Source organism: Ranitomeya variabilis, chromosome 3 (assembly GCF_051348905.1).
Source record: "Ranitomeya variabilis isolate aRanVar5 chromosome 3, aRanVar5.hap1, whole genome shotgun sequence".
Lineage (NCBI taxonomy): Eukaryota > Metazoa > Chordata > Amphibia > Anura > Dendrobatidae > Ranitomeya > Ranitomeya variabilis.
The window spans coordinates 437613164-437636625 of NC_135234.1; the positions used below are offsets into that span (position 1 = coordinate 437613164).

The 23462-nt window shown below is 41.4% G+C and overlaps 1 protein-coding gene across 6 annotated transcripts in view; it reads right to left on the minus strand.

Moving 5' to 3' along the window:
• AUTS2 (activator of transcription and developmental regulator AUTS2) overlaps positions 1 to 23462 on the minus strand; it is a 1864151-nt gene that overhangs the window by 42729 nt on the left and 1797960 nt on the right. For 3 of the 6 annotated variants that reach the window (XM_077296434.1, XM_077296432.1, XM_077296437.1), the window contains 4 exons: positions 6731 to 7190; positions 4069 to 4322; positions 3676 to 3917; positions 1135 to 1179 (listed from right to left, as the gene is read on the minus strand). In XM_077296434.1, the coding sequence (XP_077152549.1) occupies positions 1135 to 1179; positions 3676 to 3917; positions 4069 to 4322; positions 6731 to 7190 (1001 nt within the window). The remainder of the gene's footprint in view (positions 1 to 1134; positions 1180 to 3675; positions 3918 to 4068; positions 4323 to 6730; positions 7191 to 23462) is intronic. The other 3 variants (XM_077296436.1, XM_077296433.1, XM_077296435.1) reach the window with 2 other exon arrangements.

Sequence of the window (23462 nt, forward strand, 5' to 3'; positions counted from 1 at the left end):
TTATGCTACCCTCATCAGTTTTTTATTTAAAAAAGGGTGGCCAAGACTTGTTAGGAGAGGCCAGTTTGGCCATAGACTACAGATTCATAAACTATAGCGGGAATCTATGCCAGCTAATTTCTAACATAGATTTCAGTTTGTGAAGAATGGGCTACCCAAAAAATTGACAGCACTTTTGTCCTATACACTGCTATTCTGTGTATGAAATGTAACCCTTCGTGGTGCAGTATAGTGATTCTATATACCACATACTAAGGCATTTGATGGTACATATGCCTTCATATTGAAATGCTATAACAAAGTATAATATGTGCACGTGTGCTACGCTACTTTAATAAATAATTTCTATTTTTACTTGTTGAAATAAGTAAGAGAGGTTGAAGAAAATAAGGTTTCCAAAATTTTATTTGCATTAAAAAAAATACTGAAATGTGACATATATTTTCCATGCCATCACTCTGGCATTTTGGGAAATTCCAGCAATATCAAGGAATTTTTATAGTTCCCCTATGTATATGTGGCAGGAGCCTTTTAATTTATTTTCTAGACTTTCTGCAGCAGACAGGCTGATGCTACATAGTGCGCGCAACTAACAAGTATCGTCTGTCCAATAACTCAGAGTAATAAACTGAGTTTCCATTTTATCTGTCATCCGCTACACACAAGAATTATATCAGGTTCTGGATATTTTGCATCATTCTAAATACTTTGTTAGATGACAGACTTTCCATGTGCAGCAGACATGATTTGATTTGGATAGGAATAACTTACATTTTATCGTGTAGGTTTTATAACACCCATGAAATTCCTATTTAAAATTCCTGGCTGATCATTACTTCCCCAGTGGGAACAAGCTCACGCTGTATGTCATCTTTCTCACAGTAAGACTTCGTGTACAGTTTATGAGCACTGACAAATTTTGATTAAAAACAGGATAGTGCATCTCTAGAAGAAATGAATCACATGAATGACGCTTATATATAGCCAAAGCTGATGCAAGAAAAAGCAATGGGAATTCCAGGCCGAATGATTAGGGGAAGCATTGCGGTCTTGGCAGATTAGTGTGGGGTGATGTTTTGCGACATGCTACAGACAAGAGAAGCCAACATTTGAACATAGCACTTTTACACTCACACTGTGGCGGTAGAAGGGGTCAACTTTTGTAGGGTATTTGTCAAACTGCAAAGGGATCAAAGCAAATGGTTATTACTGTGTCTCAGAAAGGAATCTGTAAAGATCATGACTGTATCACACTGTTTGATAACCAAAAGCACTGTTCGCGGCCCATGTATAGTGTGCCGTGAACAAGCACGCTGTTTAACCTACTCGGAATCTATTATCATTTCATCCTGATGCTTTTATGGGATAAATAAAAATTCTGCACTGAATGCTGTGCACACAAAGACATTTTTACAGCTGCCTTGTATTTTATTTTTATGATAAAAGATGATCCCTATAAATACATTTCCCTACGAAAACATTATAACACTGCAGCGAGACTGCTGCAGTCACCCAGGAGGTGCCTTGTAAGGAAATATAGGATGGCGTTGGAAAATAAGCATCTCTTTTATTACCTGTTTACTGGTGTTGTTCAAGCACAGCCTTGTATTTATACTTATACCGCTTTAACAATTTTACTTCTATAGAGAGAACTGTTAGAACACCACAGAGTGTGTTGTCTATTTATGGATGGTGAAAGAGGTCTTGTCAAAAGGATCCTACATTTTAGATGGTAGTTAATACATTTTGGGTTATTGTTCATCATAATGGTCATAATGAGTCAAAGGAAATACAAAAATATAAAATAACTTTTAGCTTTTCCAACTGAAGCCATTTAAAGGGAATCTGTCAGTAGGGTCAACCCTCCTAAGCTATCTATATGAGCAAGTAGGCCTTAGGAAGCTGAATAATATGATACCTTGATACCCGAGATCGAATGTCTTATTACTGAGAAATCCATGTTTTTCAAATATGTAAATGAGCTGTTCAGAACTATGGGCCGGACAAAGATCTGCATGAGAATCTGCCTCCAGAGCATATTTTTAAATGAAAAGGAGTGTTACCAGTATGATACATATCAGGAGAGCAGACATGTCTTACACTGGTAATGTTTCCTTTAATTTAAATAGACTCTCGAGGCTGATTCTCATGCAGATTTTAGTTCTGAACAGATCATTTACATATAAGGAAACGGGGATTACTGTGGAATAAAACGTCAGATTGGAAATATCAAGGTATTATTTTATTCAACTTTCTATGACCAACATGCTTATATATATGGCTTAGGAGGGTTGATTCTACAGATTCCCTTTTAAGAACCCATAAACATAATTATTAAGTGTTGCTTATTACTGACCAAACACTACATTTTTATAAAACTGTATAAACAAAAATAGTCTAGCGTGTACTTTTTATTAGAAAAGCTGGCCTTATACATCTGATTGTTTTAAGTCATCGGTTATCTCTAACACCCATTTTACCCATAAGTATACCCGGGGTGGCCCAACTTGCATGTTTATTTCAACAGAGGAAGGATGTTAGGACACTTTATCTACAGGTGAAACAGATTTTTTTTATATTTGCAGTTGATAGGACATTTGAGAGCTCACTCATTCATTAGATAATTTGGGTATTTGATAAAAATCAGCAGGATAGACTGAGAACGGGCACCTAAATACATCCTGCTTATACTGTACATTTTGGCTAAGATTGACTAATAATTCTGTATTCTGATCCAACTGAACCATCAGAGACTGAAAGCAAAGGCACATTGAAAACCACTAAGACGTTGATGGTTTATCAGTTTCTTAGCATGGATCATGAACCAGAGATGTTGTAATCACACCAAAACCATAGATTTTAAGAACCAAGCATTCCTCTGCTCCATATAAAGAAAAGATGCATCATAGTTTGGATCCCCATTTACAGTTTTTGAATGGGGGTCCAGAAGCTTCATGTTACAGTGTTGGCTAATATATCAAAAGCATATCTTCTATACCAAACACAAGATAGTATCAGAAATATTACATGATATTTTCTTTAGTAAAACAGATTTAAACTTGGGCAAGATATATGAACTAAACACAGAGCATAATACAACTGCTCATGACATCCAAATAGCTGGAAATGTGAAGCATCAGATTTCCTCAGTAATAACTTGTACGTGCAGAATAAATCTAGTAAAAATCTCTGGTTCGGCATCCAGGAGAGTTTGATAAATGATGCCTATAAAATATGTTGTTTTTATTATCTCCTTATACAACTATAATTTATTCTAAATTATATTATTTATATACACGCTATCAAGCTTCTACATTTTATGGATTGTTGGCCAGCAACATTAATGATCAGTCACAATATTTTATGTATTTTTCTACAATTCCCAAAAAAGATATATAATAAGATGACGGCTTCCATAAAAGGCTTAAATGATAAGGCACTTTGTTGATCATTGGACATCTTATACTGAAAATCAGCCAAAAGACTTACGAAATTGTTGGACTTAGGCCAAGGTAAATGTAATAAAGGGAGTATCTGAGCATTCAGATTTGAAAAATAGTATTAAAACCCCAAAAAACCTGTAATTAGATAAGTTACATTTCTATTATAAAATATCCTTAATTTAAGCAATAACCAGACTAACAATGAATAGAGTTGTGTTCTACTTATCCTCACATTTCTGCCTGGGGTACGCACCATGGGCGGTGCTGGAGTCGGCATAATTGCAGTAGGCGGGATGGCGTGCGGGAAAGGTGTGAAGGTGTGCTGGTGTGTGTGCTGATGCGTGTGCTGGTGTTGATGTTGATGTTGGTGGAATTCTGTTCTCAGATATGGCGGCGGCCCTAAAGATGCCCCACGATCTGCACTTTGTGAAGCCAAAAAGCGGGTGTTCAACTCTTGTCTGAGAAGGTCTTGCTCTGCAAATAAAAGTAATAAAAATATGTTATTATTATTTTACAATAGGATGAAACATTTAACCCCAAAGAATTCTTCATTAACCGCTAATGAACCGTTAATGAACAATTCCATCATTTCAAGGGTTTAATTTCTAAATGCTGAACTAATTACCTGAATAAGTGCTGCTAGCTGGATGTCCTGGAACTGGAAGGGTCCCTGAAGTCAGTGGAGGTGGAGGAGGTAAAGCAGCAGGTGGGGCAAACATATTTGGGTGGTGCTGGTGAGCAGGAGGTTGGATGGTTGGTGTAAAGCTATGCAAGGGACTGTGGCTTGGTAAAGATAAGGGATATGGAGAAGGTGATTGATGATGAGCCAAATGAGATGGTGGCACTTGACTTTTGGCAGGAGTGCTGCTTCTGCTGCTGCTGTAGAAGGAAATATAGAAGTATTATCAAATTGTGGGCATTATCTTCATTCCTCTGGAAAAGCTGATTATTCAGACATGGCCATTATATAGAAAGGTACTGGATATTTACCACAATAAAAAAGAAAAAAATAATAACACTGAATTGACAGTTAGAAAATGTGAACATGAAATACTCAAGGTTGGAAATAGATAATGAGTAGTTTTTTGATGCAATACTTATACAGGTCCTTCTCAAAAAATTAGCATATAGTGTAAAATTTCATTATTTACCATAATGTAATGATTACAATTAAACTTTCATATATTATAGATTCATTATCCACCAACTGAAATTTGTCAGGTCTTTTATTGTTTTAATACTGATGATTTTGGCATACAACTCCTGATAACCCAAAAAACCTGTCTCAATAAATTAGCATATTTCACCCGTCCAATCAAATAAAAGTGTTTTTTAATAACAAACAAAAAAACCATCAAATAATAATGTTCAGTTATGCACTCAATACTTGGTCGGGAATCCTTTGGCAGAAATGACTGCTTCAATGCGGCGTGGCATGGAGGCAATCAGCCTGTGACACTGCTGAGATGTTATGGAGGCCCAGGATGCTTCAATAGCGGCCTTAAGCTCATCCAGAGTGTTGGGTCTTGCGTCTCTCAACTTTCTCTTCACAATATCCCACAGATTCTCTATGGGGTTCAGGTCAGGAGAGTTGGCAGGCCAATTGAGCACAGTAATACCATGGTCAGTAAACCATTTACCAGTGGTTTTGGCACTGTGAGCAGGTGCCAGGTCGTGCTGAAAAATGAAATCTTCATCTCCATAAAGCATTTCAGCCGATGGAAGCATGAAGTGCTCCAAAATCTCCTGATAGCTAGCTGCATTGACCCTGCCCTTGATGAAACACAGTGGACCAACACCAGAAGCTGACATGGCACCCCACACCATCACTGACTGTGGGTACTTGACACTGGACTTCAGGCATTTTGGCATTTCCTTCTCCCCAGTCTTCCTCCAGCCTCTGGCACCTTGATTTCCGAATGACATGCAAAATTTGCTTTCATCAGAAAAAAGTACTTGGGACCACTTAGCAACAGTCCAGTGCTGCTTCTCTGTAGCCCAGGTCAGGCGCTTCTGCCGCTGTTTATGGTTCAAAAGTGGCTTGACCTGGGGAAATGCTGAAATGCTTTATGGAGATGAAGATTTCATTTTTCAGCACGACCTGGCACCTGCTCACAGTGCCAAAACCACTGGTAAATGGTTTTCTGACCATGGTATTACTGTGCTCAATTGGCCTGCCAACTCTCCTGACCTGAACCCCATAGAGAATCTGTGGGATATTGTGAAGAGAAAGTTGAGAGACGCAAGACCCAACACTCTGGATGAGCTTAAGGCCGCTATTGAAGCATCCTGGGCCTCCATAACATCTCAGCAGTGTCACAGGCTGATTGCCTCCATGCCACGCCGCATTGAAGCAGTCATTTCTGCCAAAGGATTCCCGACCAAGTATTGAGTGCATAACTGAACATTATTATTTGATGGTTTTTTTGTTTGTTATTAAAAAACACTTTTATTTGATTGGACGGGTGAAATATGCTAATTTATTGAGACAGGTTTTTTGGGTTATCAGGAGTTGTATGCCAAAATCATCAGTATTAAAACAATAAAAGACCTGACAAATTTCAGTTGGTGGATAATGAATCTATAATATATGAAAGTTTAATTGTAATCATTACATTATGGTAAATAATGAAATTTTACACTATATGCTAATTTTTTGAGAAGGACCTGTATTAGGTTTAAAATATTTGTATTTACTTTATGTCCAGAATAATAGAATGGCCATCACCTTGATTTTACAATAAGATCTATTCCATCCTTGATGGTTTTCAAAGTTTTTCTACTTGTGTTGGTCAACAAATATCCAGACAACTGCACAGATAGCCTAAACTTTCTTTAATTAAGGTGCATTTATGCCAGAAAACCAGCAGCGTTAAACGACCACCACCAATTGACAACATGTTTGATCAGCCGTCATTTGATAGCCTGTTTAAACAGACTTCAGATGTGCATAGAACTATCAGTAATAAATCGAAATGTAAGTATAGATTGACAATGTTCTCGGCAGCATGACACATGAGTCCTTTTCACATAGGTTTGGTTTAAAATTTTATCCAAACCAAAAGATCATTTCACCTGATAACTAAGCGTTTTGCTCATTTGACTAGAAGCCTTTTTACACTGCACGATTATGAGAAAATGAATGTACTTAATTTTCCCGATAATCGTGCTCTGCAAATGCACAGTTATTAGATTGTTTGTGTTTAGTTTAGATGGATACTAGTTTATACAGAACGCCTTATAAATATGCAAAAATATGAAAGCGAAAACGCGATCTTTTAACCAACCTTAAACTGTTCACACTCAAGCTGCTGCTATTGTAGTTGCACAATGTCTGGGGCAAAGATTGGGAAGGAGGTCGTGCTTGCGCTACTGGTGGACTTGGATGAATAGGTGGTTGAGATGGAGGCTGAGCCTTTGGTGGCAGCTGCACTTGTGGCTGAGGTGGCAATTGAGTTTGCGGAAGCTGAAGAGGCTCAATCTGTGTCTGTTTAGGTGTCTCTGACTGAGAAATCACAACTGGTCCTGGAGAAGACAGTAGCAATGGCTGTTGCTCTACTTCAGGCTGAATGGTAGGTAGCGTTGTTGGTCCAAGTTCTTTGCACACTGTAGTCTCAAATGGCAGCTCAGCAGTGCTGTCTTGACTCTTCTCTTGACTTCTTTCTAGTCCTGACACTTTTGGCAGAACTGGACCTGAACCATCTTTGCATTTGTTTGATGTCAGTATAGTGACACCCAGTTCTGAATCTACAATAAAAATAGATATATAATGTGTCAAAAATGCAAAACTTCATGAAAAATATATCAAAGAATACTTGGAATTACAAAAATCCAGTAATAATAAAATTGATGTGACTGCAGAAACATAGTTTTATTCATGAATAAAGTAATTCCACTGTAAGTGCTAGAGCTTTGGAAATGAGCTCAGGAGCTTCAACTGAAGATAATCACAGGTGCCATATTGCATTGTGAGCGTCACTACCTATCTAAGACCAGATGTTAATCAGTAAAGCAGAGTTTAGAACATATTGCAGCTGAGAACAGATGTGTTCTTTACAGCTCCAAAAACACCTTTCAAGCTATTCTTAAGGGTTACTTGGAATGTTGTTAAGTAATTGTTGAAATATGCAAATAGCCTCATCAGACAGGAAGAAGACAGGAACTCTAGTGCCACCTATTCATAGTAGCAATCCTAAAAGTCCATATTAAAGGGCATTGTCACATGACTTAAGGTACCTTCACACTAAGCGACGCTGCAGCGATACAGACAACGATGCCGATCGCTGCAGCGTCGCTGTTTAGTCATTGTGTGGTCGCTGGAGAGCTGTCACAGACGGCTCTCCAGCGACCAACGATGCCGAAGTCCCCTGGTAACCAGGGTAAACATCGGGTTACTAAGTGCAGGGCCGCGCTTAGTAACCCGATGTTTACCCTGGTTACCATTGTAAAATTTAAAAAAAAAACCACATACTCACATTCCGGTGCCCGGCGTCTGCTTCCCTGCACTCCTCCTGCATCTCCCACAGAGCAGAGCGGTGACGTCACCGCTCTGCTTTACGGCCGGCACTTACACAGGATGCAGGAGGAGTGCAGGGAAGCGGACGCCGGGCACCGGAATGTGAGTATGTGTTTTTTTTTTTACTTTTACAATGGTAACGAGGGTAAACATCGGGTTACTAAGCGCGGCCCTGCGCTTAATAACCCGATGTTTACCCTGGTTACCAGTGAAGACATCGCTGGATCAGCATCACACACGCCGATTCAGCGATGTCTACGGGAGATCCAGCGACGAAATAAAGTTCTGGACTTTCAGCAATGACCAGCGATCTCACAGCGGGATCCTGATCGCTGCTGCGTGTCAAACACAACGATATCGCTAGCCAGGACGCTGCAACGTCACGGATCGCTAGCGATATCGTTTAGTGTGAAGGTACCTTTAGAGGAAGAAGTCAAACAAGTTAAATAGGTACACGATTGCCTAAAAAAAGTAAAACTATATCTAAAGAAACTGAATTGATTGTTTTCTATATTTTTCAATTTTGTATGAAAAATGTTTTATTATAAAGCAAAGCGTAGAAAAAGCGTGAATTTTCAGGATTTTAAAGGGAATCTATCACCACATTTGACCTAAACTATTAACATGGGCTTACACTTTATAGACTGCTGAAAAAAGTCATCCCTGTATGTCTCACATCAGATGCCATATTGTTGAAAAATCATCTTTCATCACTATGGGGAGGATGGTGCCTGGAAGATAACTCTGACTCCAGAGCATATTTAACATAAAGGGGGAGTTACCAGCAGGGCTGTAGAGTCAGAGTTGGAGTCGTGGAGTGGGAGTCAGTGTCCATTTTGGTGGAGTCGGAGTCGGTATAAAATGGACCGACTCCAACTCCTAATATATAATACATTGGGTTCAGTGGTACAATGCTGTATGTGCTGTAATTTTTTTCATAATAATTTTGGAAAGTTATGAAATGTCCTATAAATTTCTGTTTGGTTCCTGATCTAAGGATATTGGCTTTTAGTTGAGATGAATCTGTGCTGCACTTTATGTACATGCTCAGTAGTGAGGAAGTGCTGTGGAGTCGGGAGTCACGGGCATTGAGGAGTCGGAGCTTTGGTTTACCGACTCCACAGACCTGGTCACCAGTGTGATGTGTAATGACCTCTCTCTGCTCTCCTGATTCTCATTGCAGATTTATGTGATACTTTAGACTAGGACCGAGAGCCAAAATGGTGACACATTCCATTAATAAACCTTAACCATGCAAAAAGTTTCTAAAATTCATAAGTGTATGGTAATGAATATACCCCAGTTCATTGCTTAATTTGAACCAAAATACTGGGTGATTTTGCTAAATAAATTGTAAACTGTTGTCCTTGCCTCGCTGCAAAACAATGAGGTGTTAGTACAGCTAAAGGATTTAGAAAAAAAATAACAAGAAGATTACATAGTATTGGACAAATGGGCTAATCTAGTACATTGATGGTCAAAATACAACCATATACAGGAATTGCAATCATAGTTCCCAGTATGTTTCACCACTTAAGTCTAGTCAATTCTCACAAGAACTCATGAAATGGTGCGTGTAACAGTGAAACCCATTTACCTAGATAATTTACAAATATCTGATCATTTTATTTAAAGCAATGGTCCTTTCCTTTGCCTAAACAGTCATCCAATAGGGTAAAGTCAATAAATATATAAATTGATAACTTGAAGAAAAGCAATGCCACGATGAATATTGCGACTCTGGCATTGTTTCTATATCATCTGACCATTTGGTGGGATAAATAAAAATATATGTAATCTTTAGGTAGTATATACTAAACAATACCAGTTTAGGCATAAGTGCTATAGATAGATAGATAGATATACAGTTCTCAGTTTAGGGCCACAATAAATAAGACATGTGCAAGTCAACATTCCAAGTGTGATGGTTGAAAATAACATTTTTGCCAGCTCCCCAAAATGACCTATTGACTAGCTTAGGGTACCATCACACAGTCACACTTTGATCGCTACGACCGTACGATCCGTGACGTTCCAGCGATATCCATACGATATCGCTGTGTCTGACACGCAGCAGCGATCAGGGATCCTGCTGAGAATCGTACGTCGTAGCAGATCGTATGGAACTTTCTTTCGTCGCTGGATCTCCCGCTGACATCGCTGGATCGTTGTGTGTGACAGCGATCCAGCGATGTGTTCGCTTGTAACCAGGGTAAACATCGGGTAACTAAGCGCAGGGCCGCGCTTAGTAACCCGATGTTTACCGTGGTTACCAGCGTAAAAGTAAAAAAAACAAACAGTACATACTCACATTCCGGTGTCTGTCCTCCGGCGTCTCAGCTTCTCTGCAGTGTGAGCGCCGGCCAGCCAGAAAGCGAGCACAGCGGTGACGTCTGACGTCACCGCTGTGCTTTCCGGCCGCTGTGCTTACACAGTGCAGAGAAGCTGAGATGCCGGAGGACAGACACCGGAATGTGAGTATGTACTGTTTGTTTTTTTTACGTTTACGCTGGTAACCACGGTAAACATCGGGTTACTAAGCGCGGCCCTGCGCTTAGTAACCCGATGTTTACCCTGGTTACCCGGGGACTTCGGCATCGCTCCAGCGCCGTGATTGCAACGTGTGACTGCAGTCTACGACGCTGGAGCGATAATCATACGATCGCTGCGACGTCACGGATCGTGCCGTCGTAGCGATCAAAATGGTACTGTGTGACGGTACCCTAAGTCGGGAAGGGAAGTTTTACGGTTATGCTAAATGCATGTAAAATGCAGTAAACACAAAATAAGTGTTTAAAACGTCTTATAACTCAGTGTTGTTATGTGTCAACATTAATTTTTCTGAAATTTATATCATATTATTCTCTGCCTTCCGTTTTATTTTAAAGCTTGCAAAAACAGTTTATAGAAAATTGGGGGTAGCCATTGGGATTTCATGGCTGGGATACTGCCTTTCTTCAGAGCGCTCGAGCTCCATCATTAGGAGATAACGCAATAGGGGATCTCACTTGGAATGACTAAAACAAACTCTATCAACATCACTCAAGGGGAAATATTGTCACTTTCTGCTGCTGTCATGTAAATGTAGCTTATGTGGTACATATCATTAAATCACACACCATAAAAGGATTATCAAATAAAAATGCCCAACAAAACAAATATATTCAGTGGTGAAGGACAGAAAATAGCAGTGTTACCCAGGCACAAAACAAAACCTTTCCATCAAATAACTGGAAATATTAAGAGGCAGTCAAAAACCTAATGTGAGCAGAAGCCGTTGTGTTCCCAAAGCTCCTTTCTCACGGTCCCAAAAGATACGTTCTAAATCTGCTTACACAGGTAAAGAATAATGAAATACATATCCTAGCTTTAATTAAGACTCCTGGGCTTTCCGAATGAATGTAGTCTATGCATAAGTGGAGCCTCCGGAGATTTAATTTGTCAGTTTTTCTAATCTCCATAAAAAGAAAATATGGTAATGATGAGCCCGCTTGAAAAAAAAATTGTGATTCCCCTCCCCAACTACATAATCTTCTGTCGTTATGCAACAACAATGTACGTCTTCACATCTATGTATCGAAGAGCGCCTATGTGCTGGATTGACAGAACATGCAATTATCTTTCAAGTAAGAGCTCACGTGCGAAGACTATGTATGGTGGCAAGGATTGCCTTCATTATTCCCTTAAAGTGATTGAGTTTCATGTTTCCAGTGCTCGCTTAAACTGCAATTGTTGCTTTTATTATACAGTAAGAAAAACCGGATGAAAAGCTTGAATTGCAAGTGAAAATAAAAACAAGAAAAAAATTATGAAAAAAGAAGATATTCTCAAAAATGCTAAATTGCGTAATGTGTGACTTCAACTTATAACAGAATTATTTGGAAACCATGGCCAGCGTTTATTTCATCAATTCCCTATTAAAGTATATCCACGACTGACCACCATTTTGTCACAGGTAGTTCAACCACATTTTTTTCATTTTGGTCCTAAGTTGCAGCCAAAACCTAAGAAAAAAAACAAAATGAGCAAATACCCTGTAGTAAATAAGTAATTAAATAGTAATGGTTGTCCATATTGGGCACATCTTGTCGCGGTGGGATGGCTTTTTATGCTTTTTCGATCAAAACAGTGACAACAAAGTACCTTATGTTATTTACATGTACTATTACTATTTACATACTGAAAGGTACTTGCTCATTTTTGTTTATACCTTAGGTCTTGCACATAAAGGGTATGTGCACACATTCAGGTCTTTTCACATTTTTTTCGCGTTTTTTCGCGATAAAAACGCTATAAAAACTCATTAAAAACGCATACATTATGCATCCTATCATTTAGAATGCATTCTGCATGTTTTGTGCATATGGTGCGTTTTTTTCAGCGAAAATTTATTGTATACTTCTGCCTCCCTCCCTTCTAATTGACAGCTCTGATATTCCCCACTCAGCCCCTTTATGTGTCTCCTGACCTCACTCGCTACCCAACAGAGTGGATTCAGTGATCGATATGCTTTTGCTTGCAGACAGAACACACCTGGGAAATGCCAGTGCCGCCAATCAGAAGAGGTTGGTAAAGAAACGGAGTGGAACGGTGCACTGCGAAGTTCGGAACGCCTATTTGTCAAATCGAAACTTGTTGCTTTATAAATCTTTAATCTGATCCCATTTAGGCCAATATGTTAGTCAAAGTGTCAAGCAAGCTCTAAAGGTACCGGCACACTCAGCGACGCTGCAGCGATATAGACAACGAGCCGATCGCTGCAGCGTCGCTGTTTAGGTCGCTGTAGAGACGTCAAACACAGCAGCTCCACAACGATGCAGGAGCGATCCTGTGACGTAACGGTGACTCACTTATCGTTCTCACTGGTCGTTAGCTCCATGTAAAACATTGCTGGCATCGTTGCTTTTGCTGTCAAACATGACGATACACGCCGACGACGACCAACTGAAGTTCTGGACTTCCAGCTCCGACCAGCGATATCACAGCGGGATCCAGATCGCTGCTGCGTGTCAAACACAACGAGATCGCTAACCAGGACGCTGCAACGTCACGGATCGTTGTCGTTCTCGTTGTAAAGTTGCTGAGTGTGAAGGTACCTTTAGGTTAATGAGCCTCTGACCCCTTAAGCGTCCCCAATAAAAAATAGGTTTGTTTGGCCAAGACCTATCTCTCCCGTATTCACCTTAGGGCCCCTTCACACTGGTCGATTCTGCTACGATTACGACGCATTTGCGTCATATTCGACATCGCAGTACGAGCTCGTAGCCAGCGGTCACACTCTACGATGTTAACGCTTTTTCTGACGTAGTTGCGATGTGAACGTCACGCGTCGCAATCGTACGCTACCCTTCACACCGCCATAGTCCTACGACTCCGAGCGTGACGTATTACCAGCATGGGCGTGCTAAAACGTCACGCCCAATCAGGAGACAGGTATGCGGAAGCCCAACCCACGTAGTCGCATTACGAGCTCGTATGACCGCCGTCACATACTACGATTTCGACCGCCACAGCGAGACATTTACGACGAAAGAAAGTTCTGCTCTTTCTTTCACATCGTACGATGCTGGGCTGCGTCGCAAATCGTAACGCCATGTCACACTTTGCAACCTCGGAACGAGGACGGATAAACGTCACAAATCGAACGCTCGTTCAGACTTTGATTGCACAGTGTGAAGGGGCCCTTAGGGTATGTGCACACAATGAGTATTTGCAAAAGATTTTTCTGCATAAAAACGCTGCATGAAACAAACGCATTTTTTATACATTTTTAACTCATTTTTAATTATTTTTTATGTTTTTACTTCTTTCAGATTCATTTGAACAGATAAAAAAGATGTAACAACGTTGAAAGAAATGATATGCTGAAAATTTAAAAAAAATGAATTAAAGGTTTAAGGAAAAAAATTAGCAGCGTGTGCATGAGATTCCAGAAATCTCATTTAGGCTATGTGCACACGTCAGGAATGTTTGCAGAAATTTCCGGACGTTTTCGGCAGGAAATCCGCATGCGTTTTTTTTGCATTTTTCTCACGGTTTTTGCGGATTTTTTGCGTTTTTTTCCGGAGCTTCCATAATTGAATAATATAGAGGGAAAAACGCAAAAAATCCGCAAAATTAATGAACATGCTGCGTTTTTTCCACAATGCATTTTGAGGAAAAAAAGCAACATGTGCACAAAAATTGCGGATTGCATTCTAACTATCGTTAGAATGCAATCCTGTCGGCTGCCTTTGACACAGTGGACCATTCCTTATTATTACAGACCCTCTCATCCCTTGGCATCACAGACTTGGCCCTATCCTGGATCTCGTCATACCTAACAGACCGGACATTCAGCGTCTCCCACTCACACACCACCTCCGCACCTCGCCCCCTATCTGTCGGAGTCCCACAAGGTTCAGTCCTTGGGCCCCTGCTCTTCTCCATTTACACCTTTGGCCTGGGACAGCTCATAGAATCTCATGGCTTCCAGTATCACCTGTATGCTGATGACACACAGATCTACATCTCTGGACCAGATATCACCTCCCTGCTAACCAGAATCCCTCAATGTCTGTCCACTATTTCATCCTTCTTCTCCGCTAGATTTCTGAAACGTAACACGGACAAAACAGAATTCATCATCTTTCCCCCATCTCACGCGACCCCCGCAACAAACCTATCCATTACAGTGCATGGCTGCCCACTGTCCCCAGTCCCACAAGCTCGCTGCCTCGGGGTAATCCTTGACGCTAATCTCTCCTTCAAACCACATATCCAAGCCCTTTCCACTTCCTGCCGACTTCAACTCAAAAATATTTCACGAATCCGTACATTCCTCAACCAAGAATCTGCAAAAACCCTAGTCCATGCCCTCATCATCTCTCGCCTTGATTATTGCAACCTCCTGCTCTGTGGCCTGCCCTCTAACACTCTCGCACCCCTCCAATCTATTCTAAACTCTGCTGCCCGACTAATCCACCTGTCCCCCCGCTATTCCCTGGCCTCTCCCCTCTGTCAATCCCTTCACTGGCTCCCCATTGCCCAGAGACTCCAGTACAAAACCCTAACCATGACATACAAAGCCATCCACAACCTGTCTCCTCCATACATCTGTGACCTCGTCTCCCGGTACTTACCTACACGCAACCTCCGATCCTCACAAGATCTCCTTCTCTACTCCCCTCTAATCTCCTCTTCCCACAATCGTATACAAGATTTCCCTCGCGTATCACCCCTACTCTGGAACCCTCTACCACAACACATCAGACTCTCGCCTACTATCGAAACCTTCAAAAAGAGCCTGAAGACCTGCAGTAACCACCGATCGACCAACCACCGATCGACCAAACCGCTGCATGACCAGCTCTATCCTCACCTACTGTATTCTCACCCATCCCTTGTAGATTGTGACCCTTCGCGGGCAGGGTCCTCTCTCCTCCTGTACCAGTTATGAGTTGTCTAAGAATATTGTACTTGTTTTTATTATGCATACCCCTCCTCACATGTAAAGTGCCATGGAATAAATGGCGCTATAACAATAAATAATACCGTATATACTCGAGTATAAGCCGACCCGAGTATAAGCCGACCCCCCTAATTTTGCCACAAAAAACTGGGAAAACTTATTGACTCGAGTATAAGCCTAGGGTGGAAAATGCAGCAGCTACCGGTGAATTTCAAAATTAAAAATAGATGGTCCATACCGTTCATTATGGCCCCATAGATGCTCCACATAAAGCTGTGCCACATATAATGCTCTGCACTGTTCATTATGGCCCGATAGATGCTCCACATAAAGCTGTGCCATATATAATACTCTACACAGTTCATTATGGCCCCATAGATGCTCCATAGAAAGCTGTGCCATATACAATGCTCTGCACCTTTGATTATGGCCCCATAGATAGCTGTGCCATATATAATGCTCTGCACCTTTGATTATGGCCCCATAGATAGCTGTGCCATATATAATGCTCTGCACCTTTGATTATGGCCCCATAGAAAGCTGTGCCATATATAATGCTCTGCACCTTTGATTATGGCCCCATAGATGCTCCACATAAATCTGTGCAATATACAATGCTGCTGCAATAAAAAAAAAAACGACATACTCACCTCTCTTGCTTGCAGCTCCTCAGCGTCCCGTCTCGGCGTCTCTCCGCACTGACTGTTCAGGCAGAGGGCGGCGCACACACTATATGCGTCATCGCACCCTCTGACTTGAAGTCAGAGCAAGAGGACGGGAAGACGGAGCGGCGCCCGGCGGGTGGAACGCGGACAGGTGACTATGAGACACTTACCTGCTCCCGGCGTCCCGCTCCTTCCCCCGGACAGCTGGTCTCCGGGTGCCGCAGCCTCTTCCTCTGTCAGCGGTCACCGTTACCGCTGATTAGAGAAATGAATATGCGGCTCCACCCCTATGGGAGTGGAGTCCATATTCATAACTTTAATGAGCGGTCCCACGTGACCGCTGAACAGGGGACGAGCTGCGGCACCGAAGACCATGGGACGGGCAGGGGGAGCGCCAGGAGCGCCGGGACTAGGTGAGTATGCGACAGACCTCTCTCCCCCTCACCCGCCGACCCCACCGCCGACCGTGACTCGAGTATAAGCCGAGAGGGGCACTTTCAGCCCAAAAATTTGGGCTGAAAACCTCGGCTTATACTCGAGTATATACGGTAATAATAATAATAACTATAGGATGCTTAATGGATGCATTTTTTTGCGGTTCTGTTGTGTTTTTATAACGAAAAAACGCGAAAAATCCTGAATGTGTGCACATACCCTTAGGCTGGGGTCAAACTAGCGTATGGCCTCCGATGTGAAAGCATTGGATGCGATATGCTAATGACCCTCGGCTCCTGCTCTGCTGTGAGTGGGAGTCGAGTGTCATGCATCTGTGCTCCGAGCCTCTCGCACAGAGCAGATCGGAGCACAGATGCGGAGGAGTCAGAAAAATGAATTTCTCCATCTTCTCCATTGCCGGGGTTAATGTATATCGCACATCACTTGGATGATATCTGAGTGATGTGCGTAGTCTCACTTGCACCCACAGGCTTATACGGGTGCAAGTGAGCCGAGACTCGGCCGAGTGTCGATGACAATCTCAGCATGCTGCGATTTCTCTCTTGAAAACGGCTAAGAAAAAAAACGCTGATGTGAGATGCCCCATAGATGAATACTGGTCCGAGTGCTATGCAATGTTTTAGCGTATAGCACTCGTCCGTATTCATTGCTAGTGTAAATTTGAAAAAAAACAGCGGCAATCAAGGTATGAATTTTCAAATGCATATCATAGGCAAATAATTATTGGAGTCACCATAGTAACATAAGGGTGTAGAGGTAACGTTTCGACCCCGTAGTGGGTCTTTATCAAGCCTCGCTTAAAGTAAAATTTGATTAGAAAAGGAGAAAACCTCAGTAAGAAATTATTTGGTATGGGCTCCTGAGAAGAGCTATTGACTTTGGAAACAAGAGTCCGGAAAGGCACAGGAAGGGGATACGGTTCCTATTAAAGCTGCGGATCCGGAGTGCAAGGGTCCCTGTGGGCACAGCACAGTGCACACGCCGTTGCTCTATAAATTCAATGCTAGTGCGACCCTGGCCATACTTTGCTGGAACTGCAAAGTGCTGTGATTTTTTTTTACCCTTGAAGAACACATAGGAAAAACATGACAAAAAGGCGGAGTGTGAACAGGCCCATACACAAGAACGCTTAACTCAGCTGATCACTTATGTTCTCTATGAGACGGGAGGAAATCTGATGTGCCAGAGTCTTCGGGCAGAGACAGACTGCCGTGTTTCTCGTGGGAGAATCACATTGTAAACCTCGTACTGGCTGTCGGCTCCCCTGACCTGACTTGACAGCTGCATAGAAATACATCATACTGTCTTGCTCAGGTCAGGAGAGGTGCCGGCCAGTCCGTGCAGTGCGATGCGATTCTCGCACGAGTTATACGGCAGTCTGTCTTTGCCCCTCTATCCAATATCATGTCAGGGGAGAATCGGGAGTTACTAGCATGAGTTACAAAAACTCTAAATTTTGAGTGCCCATTTGTACAGTAAAATAAAGTAATCATTTTACATATAAGGAAAAATGGGTCCCTGCGCGTGAATGCATGTTTTGGAATTGCTTGACAAGCAAAAATAGCTCAATGTCAGACAGAAAAAAAAAATTACTGATTATATGGCTCTTTCTGATAGGAATCACGAACACGTTCCATATAATCAATAGCACAATGCTGGCAAAAGCCTCAGAGTTTTGCTGTGAATTCCTCTAGAGAGAGGCTGTGAATCTTGTTCATTTTTGCACAGATACGTTTTCTATTATTCCTTAAACTATCCATTTAACAGCTATAATTTGCTGTCAGCTGTGCAATTCATAAGCACTTTGTTTTGAGCAGTAACTGTACTGTAAGTGTTTATTAAAGCAGACTTCTTGTATTAAATAGGCTGGCAGCGTTCCCAACGTGCCGGCTCTAGGCACAGAAATTAATACGCTGACATTTAATGTTAATAAAGGGCCTGAACAATATGCGCCTCTTCAAACTCCTTGTTCATTTGGAATTTAATTTACAGGGAAAATGTGCTCCTCCGGATCAGCTGTGTTGGTAAACATGCATTAAAATTGACAGTCATATAGCCTCTAATCATTTAATAAACTTTTAACCAATGATCATATGTGACAGGATTAATTTTTCATAGTGAAGCTCCAATGCAGGCAGTATAGCTGGCTTTTAGCAAAAGATGGTGGGCAATGCACCAAGGGTGGGTGACCAAGGCCGTCAAATCCTCATCAATCAAATATGATTAATAATGTAATATTTACAATGGCATCTTTAGTGTAGCGGGTTAGATTGCCTTCCCGCCCTACAGACCACCTTTTGCATATATCTCTCTACATACACTGAAGGGAAATCAGGAAGCAATATCTATTATTCAATACTATGCGGTAAGCTGATCGCAGGCCTAAAAATAAACTCATGATGACGACCTACTTCAGAGACTATACTGTTACAAAATTTTGCAGAGAGGCCGATGTATCACATGTGCAGCACAACATAAACCCTAAAAATTCTATTAATTACTACTATTTTTTATGGAAAGATACACAATGTTTTATCATTGCTCATTATGGTTTGAGGTTCACCAAAAAAACTTGTGAGGAATTAGCTAAATATAAGGGTTGTGATTGGCAAGGAATACTTTACAATTTTCTCTTTGGTTAATGGATAGCAAGTTCTCCACATTCTGGTCTTCACATAGGCTATCTACTACTTACATTATTCTCTGATATTGTAAAGTTGAGATCTGACTAGTGAAAGTAGTGAAGTCTTAAGGTACCTTCACACGAAACGACATTATAACGATATCGCTAGCAATCCGTGACGTTGCAGCGTCCTCGCTAGCGATATCGTTTCGTTTGACACGCAGCAGCGATCAGGATCCTGCTGTGATGTCGCTGGTCGCTGAATAAAGTCCAGAACTTTATTTGGTCGTCCGATCGCTGTGTATCGTTGTGTTTGAAAGCAAAAGCAACGATACCCAGCGATGTTTTACACTGGTAACCAGGGTAAACATCGGGTTACTAAGCGCAGGGCCGCGCTTAGTTACCCGATGTTTACCCTGGTTACTAGCGTAAAATGTAAAAAAAACAAACAGCACATACTCACATTGCGTCCCCTGCAGTCTGCTTCCTCCTCTGACTCAGCGCCGCAAAGTGAAAGTGAAAGCAGCACAGCGGTGACGTCACCGCTCTGCTCTCACTGTACGGCGCTCAGTCAGTCAGGAAGTGGACGCAGGGGGACGTGAATGTAAGTATGTGCTGTTTGTTTTTTTTAGATTTTACGCTGGTAACCAGGGTAAACATCGGGTTACTAAGCGCGGCCCTGCGCTTAGTTACCCGATGTTTACCCTGGTTACCAGGGGACCTCGGCATAGTTGATCGCTGGAGAGCGGTCTGTGTGACAGCTCTCCAGCGACCAAACAGCGACGCTGCAGCGATCGACATCGTTGTCGCTATCGCTGCAGCGTCGCTTCGTGTGAAGGTACCTTTAGTTAAAGAGAACCTGTCAGCACGATTTTGTAATGTAAAGTAAAGACATAGGTGTAATGGCTCTGAATTATTGATTACATTGATACCTTTGGTGAAGAAATCCACTTTGTGATTTTTTTTTAAACACCATTTGAAGTTTTCTGTTAATTAGATTTTGGTGCACAGGGACTGGACTGTATCTAGAGTCTTCTCCTTACTGTCTGCGTTTCCCAGCTTTCCCGCCTTCCTCCGGTTTGTGAATGACAGGTCAATGCTGAGATTACAAACAGAGGAGGTAAGTCATTCACTGACCGGAAGTAGGCAGAGGGATCGGGGAATCACAAACATGGAGGAAAAGACCAAGTGTAGAGTCCGGCCCCCATGCACCAAAATCCAATTAGCAGAAAACTTCAAATAGTAATTACAGAACAACCAGAAAGAGGATTTATTCACCAAAGGTATTAATTTAATCTGTATTACAGCTCCATTACAGCCATGACTTTACTTTACAAAATTGTGCCAGTTTCACTTTAATGGCCATCTATCTATATTTATGCCAAGTAAGAAAAAAAATATTGGGATCCATGAAAAGTCAATATATTAGATATAGATTACTCAAAGAAAGATATCAGGAAATATTATTAGTTTTTTTAATATACACAGTCATTACTTTGATTCTTACAGTCCTTTTAGGCAAAACTTGTTTAATATAGTAAGTGAAAAACCTTGCACTATTCAACGTGACACTTTAATCTTTGCTCAAATCCAAAGTTAATTCACTCACTGAGTGTAATTCAATGGACTTGGTTAACGTCAAGTTACAGCACTTATTCACTCTCTCGGACAGAATTTACTTTACAATGATGGATAAGGTCAAAGGGAATTACATCTATTTATATATTATTATACAGATTGGCTGCTTAGTCTGGCGAGGAAAGGAATACAAAGTAAATGTCAACGAAAATTAGACCTGTCAATAAAATGTTTATTTCCACTTACAAAATCAGCCTGCACAATTGCTAAAGAAAATTATTCATGTCTAGACCTATTCCATTCGACAGGGCTCCAACATCTGCCATCAGTCTATCCTACTTTCTTCCTTTAGAAAGAACAATATCCTTTCTGTTTCATTCTAAGATTTAATTAAAAGAAATACTAAGCAGGAATTTCAATTTATAATTCTTCTCAGTCTCACAAAAAAACTAAAAAAAAATAAATACAATTAGCCAAACTGTGTTTATTCAAGTCACATTAATTTCCACTTATACTAAGGTAGGAACGTGGAGTTTGGAACAGCAAAAGGAAATTTTATTACAAACTTCAAATATAAATGCAATTACAATTATCTTGAAAGTTCTAGATTGGGTTTTATTTGTCTAATAAGGGAGGGAATTGTTAGTAAGGGTCATGATTTGGTTGACGATACTAGAACAAAATGTGTATAAAAATAGAATTTTATCTGCACCTTTAAATTAAATCTTTACTGCACTTATTCATCTCTGTGACCTTTTTGAGACCCTCTACTAGCCAAAACAGACATCGACTGCATATAGCATCCCCTATGCTGAAGGAATTGGCAAGACCAAGTTCTTGATTGTGTTCTATATTGTAAGGTGTCTCTGTTGGTGGTCGCCTGACAGCTCTAAAATGGCTACCATGAACAGGCGTGGCACAAGCTACTTCTTTTGCCCAGAGCCCTGGGGTTGTCCTGGCCTTCAACCTTTAACCCCTATACAGGAACCTAGCTCTACACATGGGTCACTGGATAACAGCCACATAATCAGCTGCTGCTCGATGGTGTAAGCTGGCAAGAAGGATAGTCAGGTAACTGGGTCAAAACCAAAAGGGCAGCAAAGGTACACAATCGTTAGGCAGGAGAATCGACAATAAAAAAAAAAGCCAAGGTAAAAACAGGAAAGCACAAATAGAAAGCAAGAGCAGAAATCGCACACCTAAACCAAGGAAGCACAAAGCTATATCTGGAAGCTTCCAGCAGTAAGCTGCAAGCTTTAGAATGGTGCGGTGCTCTTCAATTTGCTGTAACTTGGAGCTGATAATTCCAGCTGAACAACACACAAACCCATACTGCCGGACTAAACGGCACTGTAGGTCCATGCCACCCAAATCTAAGTGGCTTAACAGAGCCTATGCTTTCCAGAGCTTCTGATTCCAATGTTTATTCTATAACCAGAGATGTCTGCAGACTGAAGTCGGTAGTGCCTGGCAACAGAAGCAGACGTCGCTGGACAAAGTACTAGAGGAGAAGTGACATATACAGTGGGTACGGAACGTATTCAGACCCCTTTAAATTTTTCACTCTGTTCATTGCAGCCATTTGGTAAATTCAAATTAGTTCATTTTTTTTCATTAATGTACACTCTGCACCCCATCTTGACTGAAAAAAACAGAAATGTTGAAATTTTTGCAAATTTATTTAAAAAGAATAACTGAAATATCACATGGTCATAAGTATTCAGACCCTTTGCTCAGACACTCATATTTAAGTCACATGCTGTCCATTTCTTTGTGATCCTCCTTCAAATGGTTCCACTCCTTCATTGGAGTCCAGCTATGTTTAATTAAACTGATAGGACTTGATTTGGAAAGGCACACACCTGTCTATATAAGACCTCACAGCTCACAGTGCATGTCAGAAAAAATAAGAACTATGAGGTCAAAGGAACTGGCTAAGGAGCTCAGAGACAGAATTGTGGCAAGGCACAGATCTGGCCAAGGTTACAAAACAATTTCTGCAGTACTCAAGGTTCTTAAGAGCACAGTGGCCTCCATAATCCTTAAATGGAAGAAGTTTCGGACCACCAGAAGTCTTCCTAGACCTGGCCGTCCAGCCAAACTGAGCAATCGTGGGAGAAGAGCCTTGGTGAGAGAGGTAAAGAGGAACCCCAAGATCATGTGGCTGAGCTCCACAGATGCAGTAGGGAGATAGGAGAAAGTTCCACAAAGTCAACTATCACTGCAGCCTTCCACCAGTTGGGCCTTTATGGCAAAGTAGCCAGACGTAAGCCTCTTCTCAGTGCAAGACATATGAAAGCCCGCATAGAGTTTGCTAAAAAACACATGAAGGACTCCCAGACTATGAGAAATAAGGTTCTCTGGTCTGATGAGATGAAGATAGAACTTTCTGGTGATAATTCTAAGGGGTATGTGTAGAGAAAACCAGGCACTGCTCATCACCTGCCCAATACAATCCCAACAGTGAAACATGGTGGTGGCAGCATCATGCTATGGGGGTGTTTTTCAGCTGCAGGGACAGGATGACTGGTTGCAATTGAAGGAAGTATTAATGTGGCCAAGTACAGAGATATCCTGGATGAAAACCTCTTCCAGAGTGCTCTGGACCTCAGACTTGGCCAAAGCTTCACCTTCCAACCCAAATGACCCTAAGCACACAGCTAAAATAACAAAGGAGTGGCTTCAGAACAACTCTGTGACCATTCTTGACTGGCCCAGCCAGAGCCCTGAC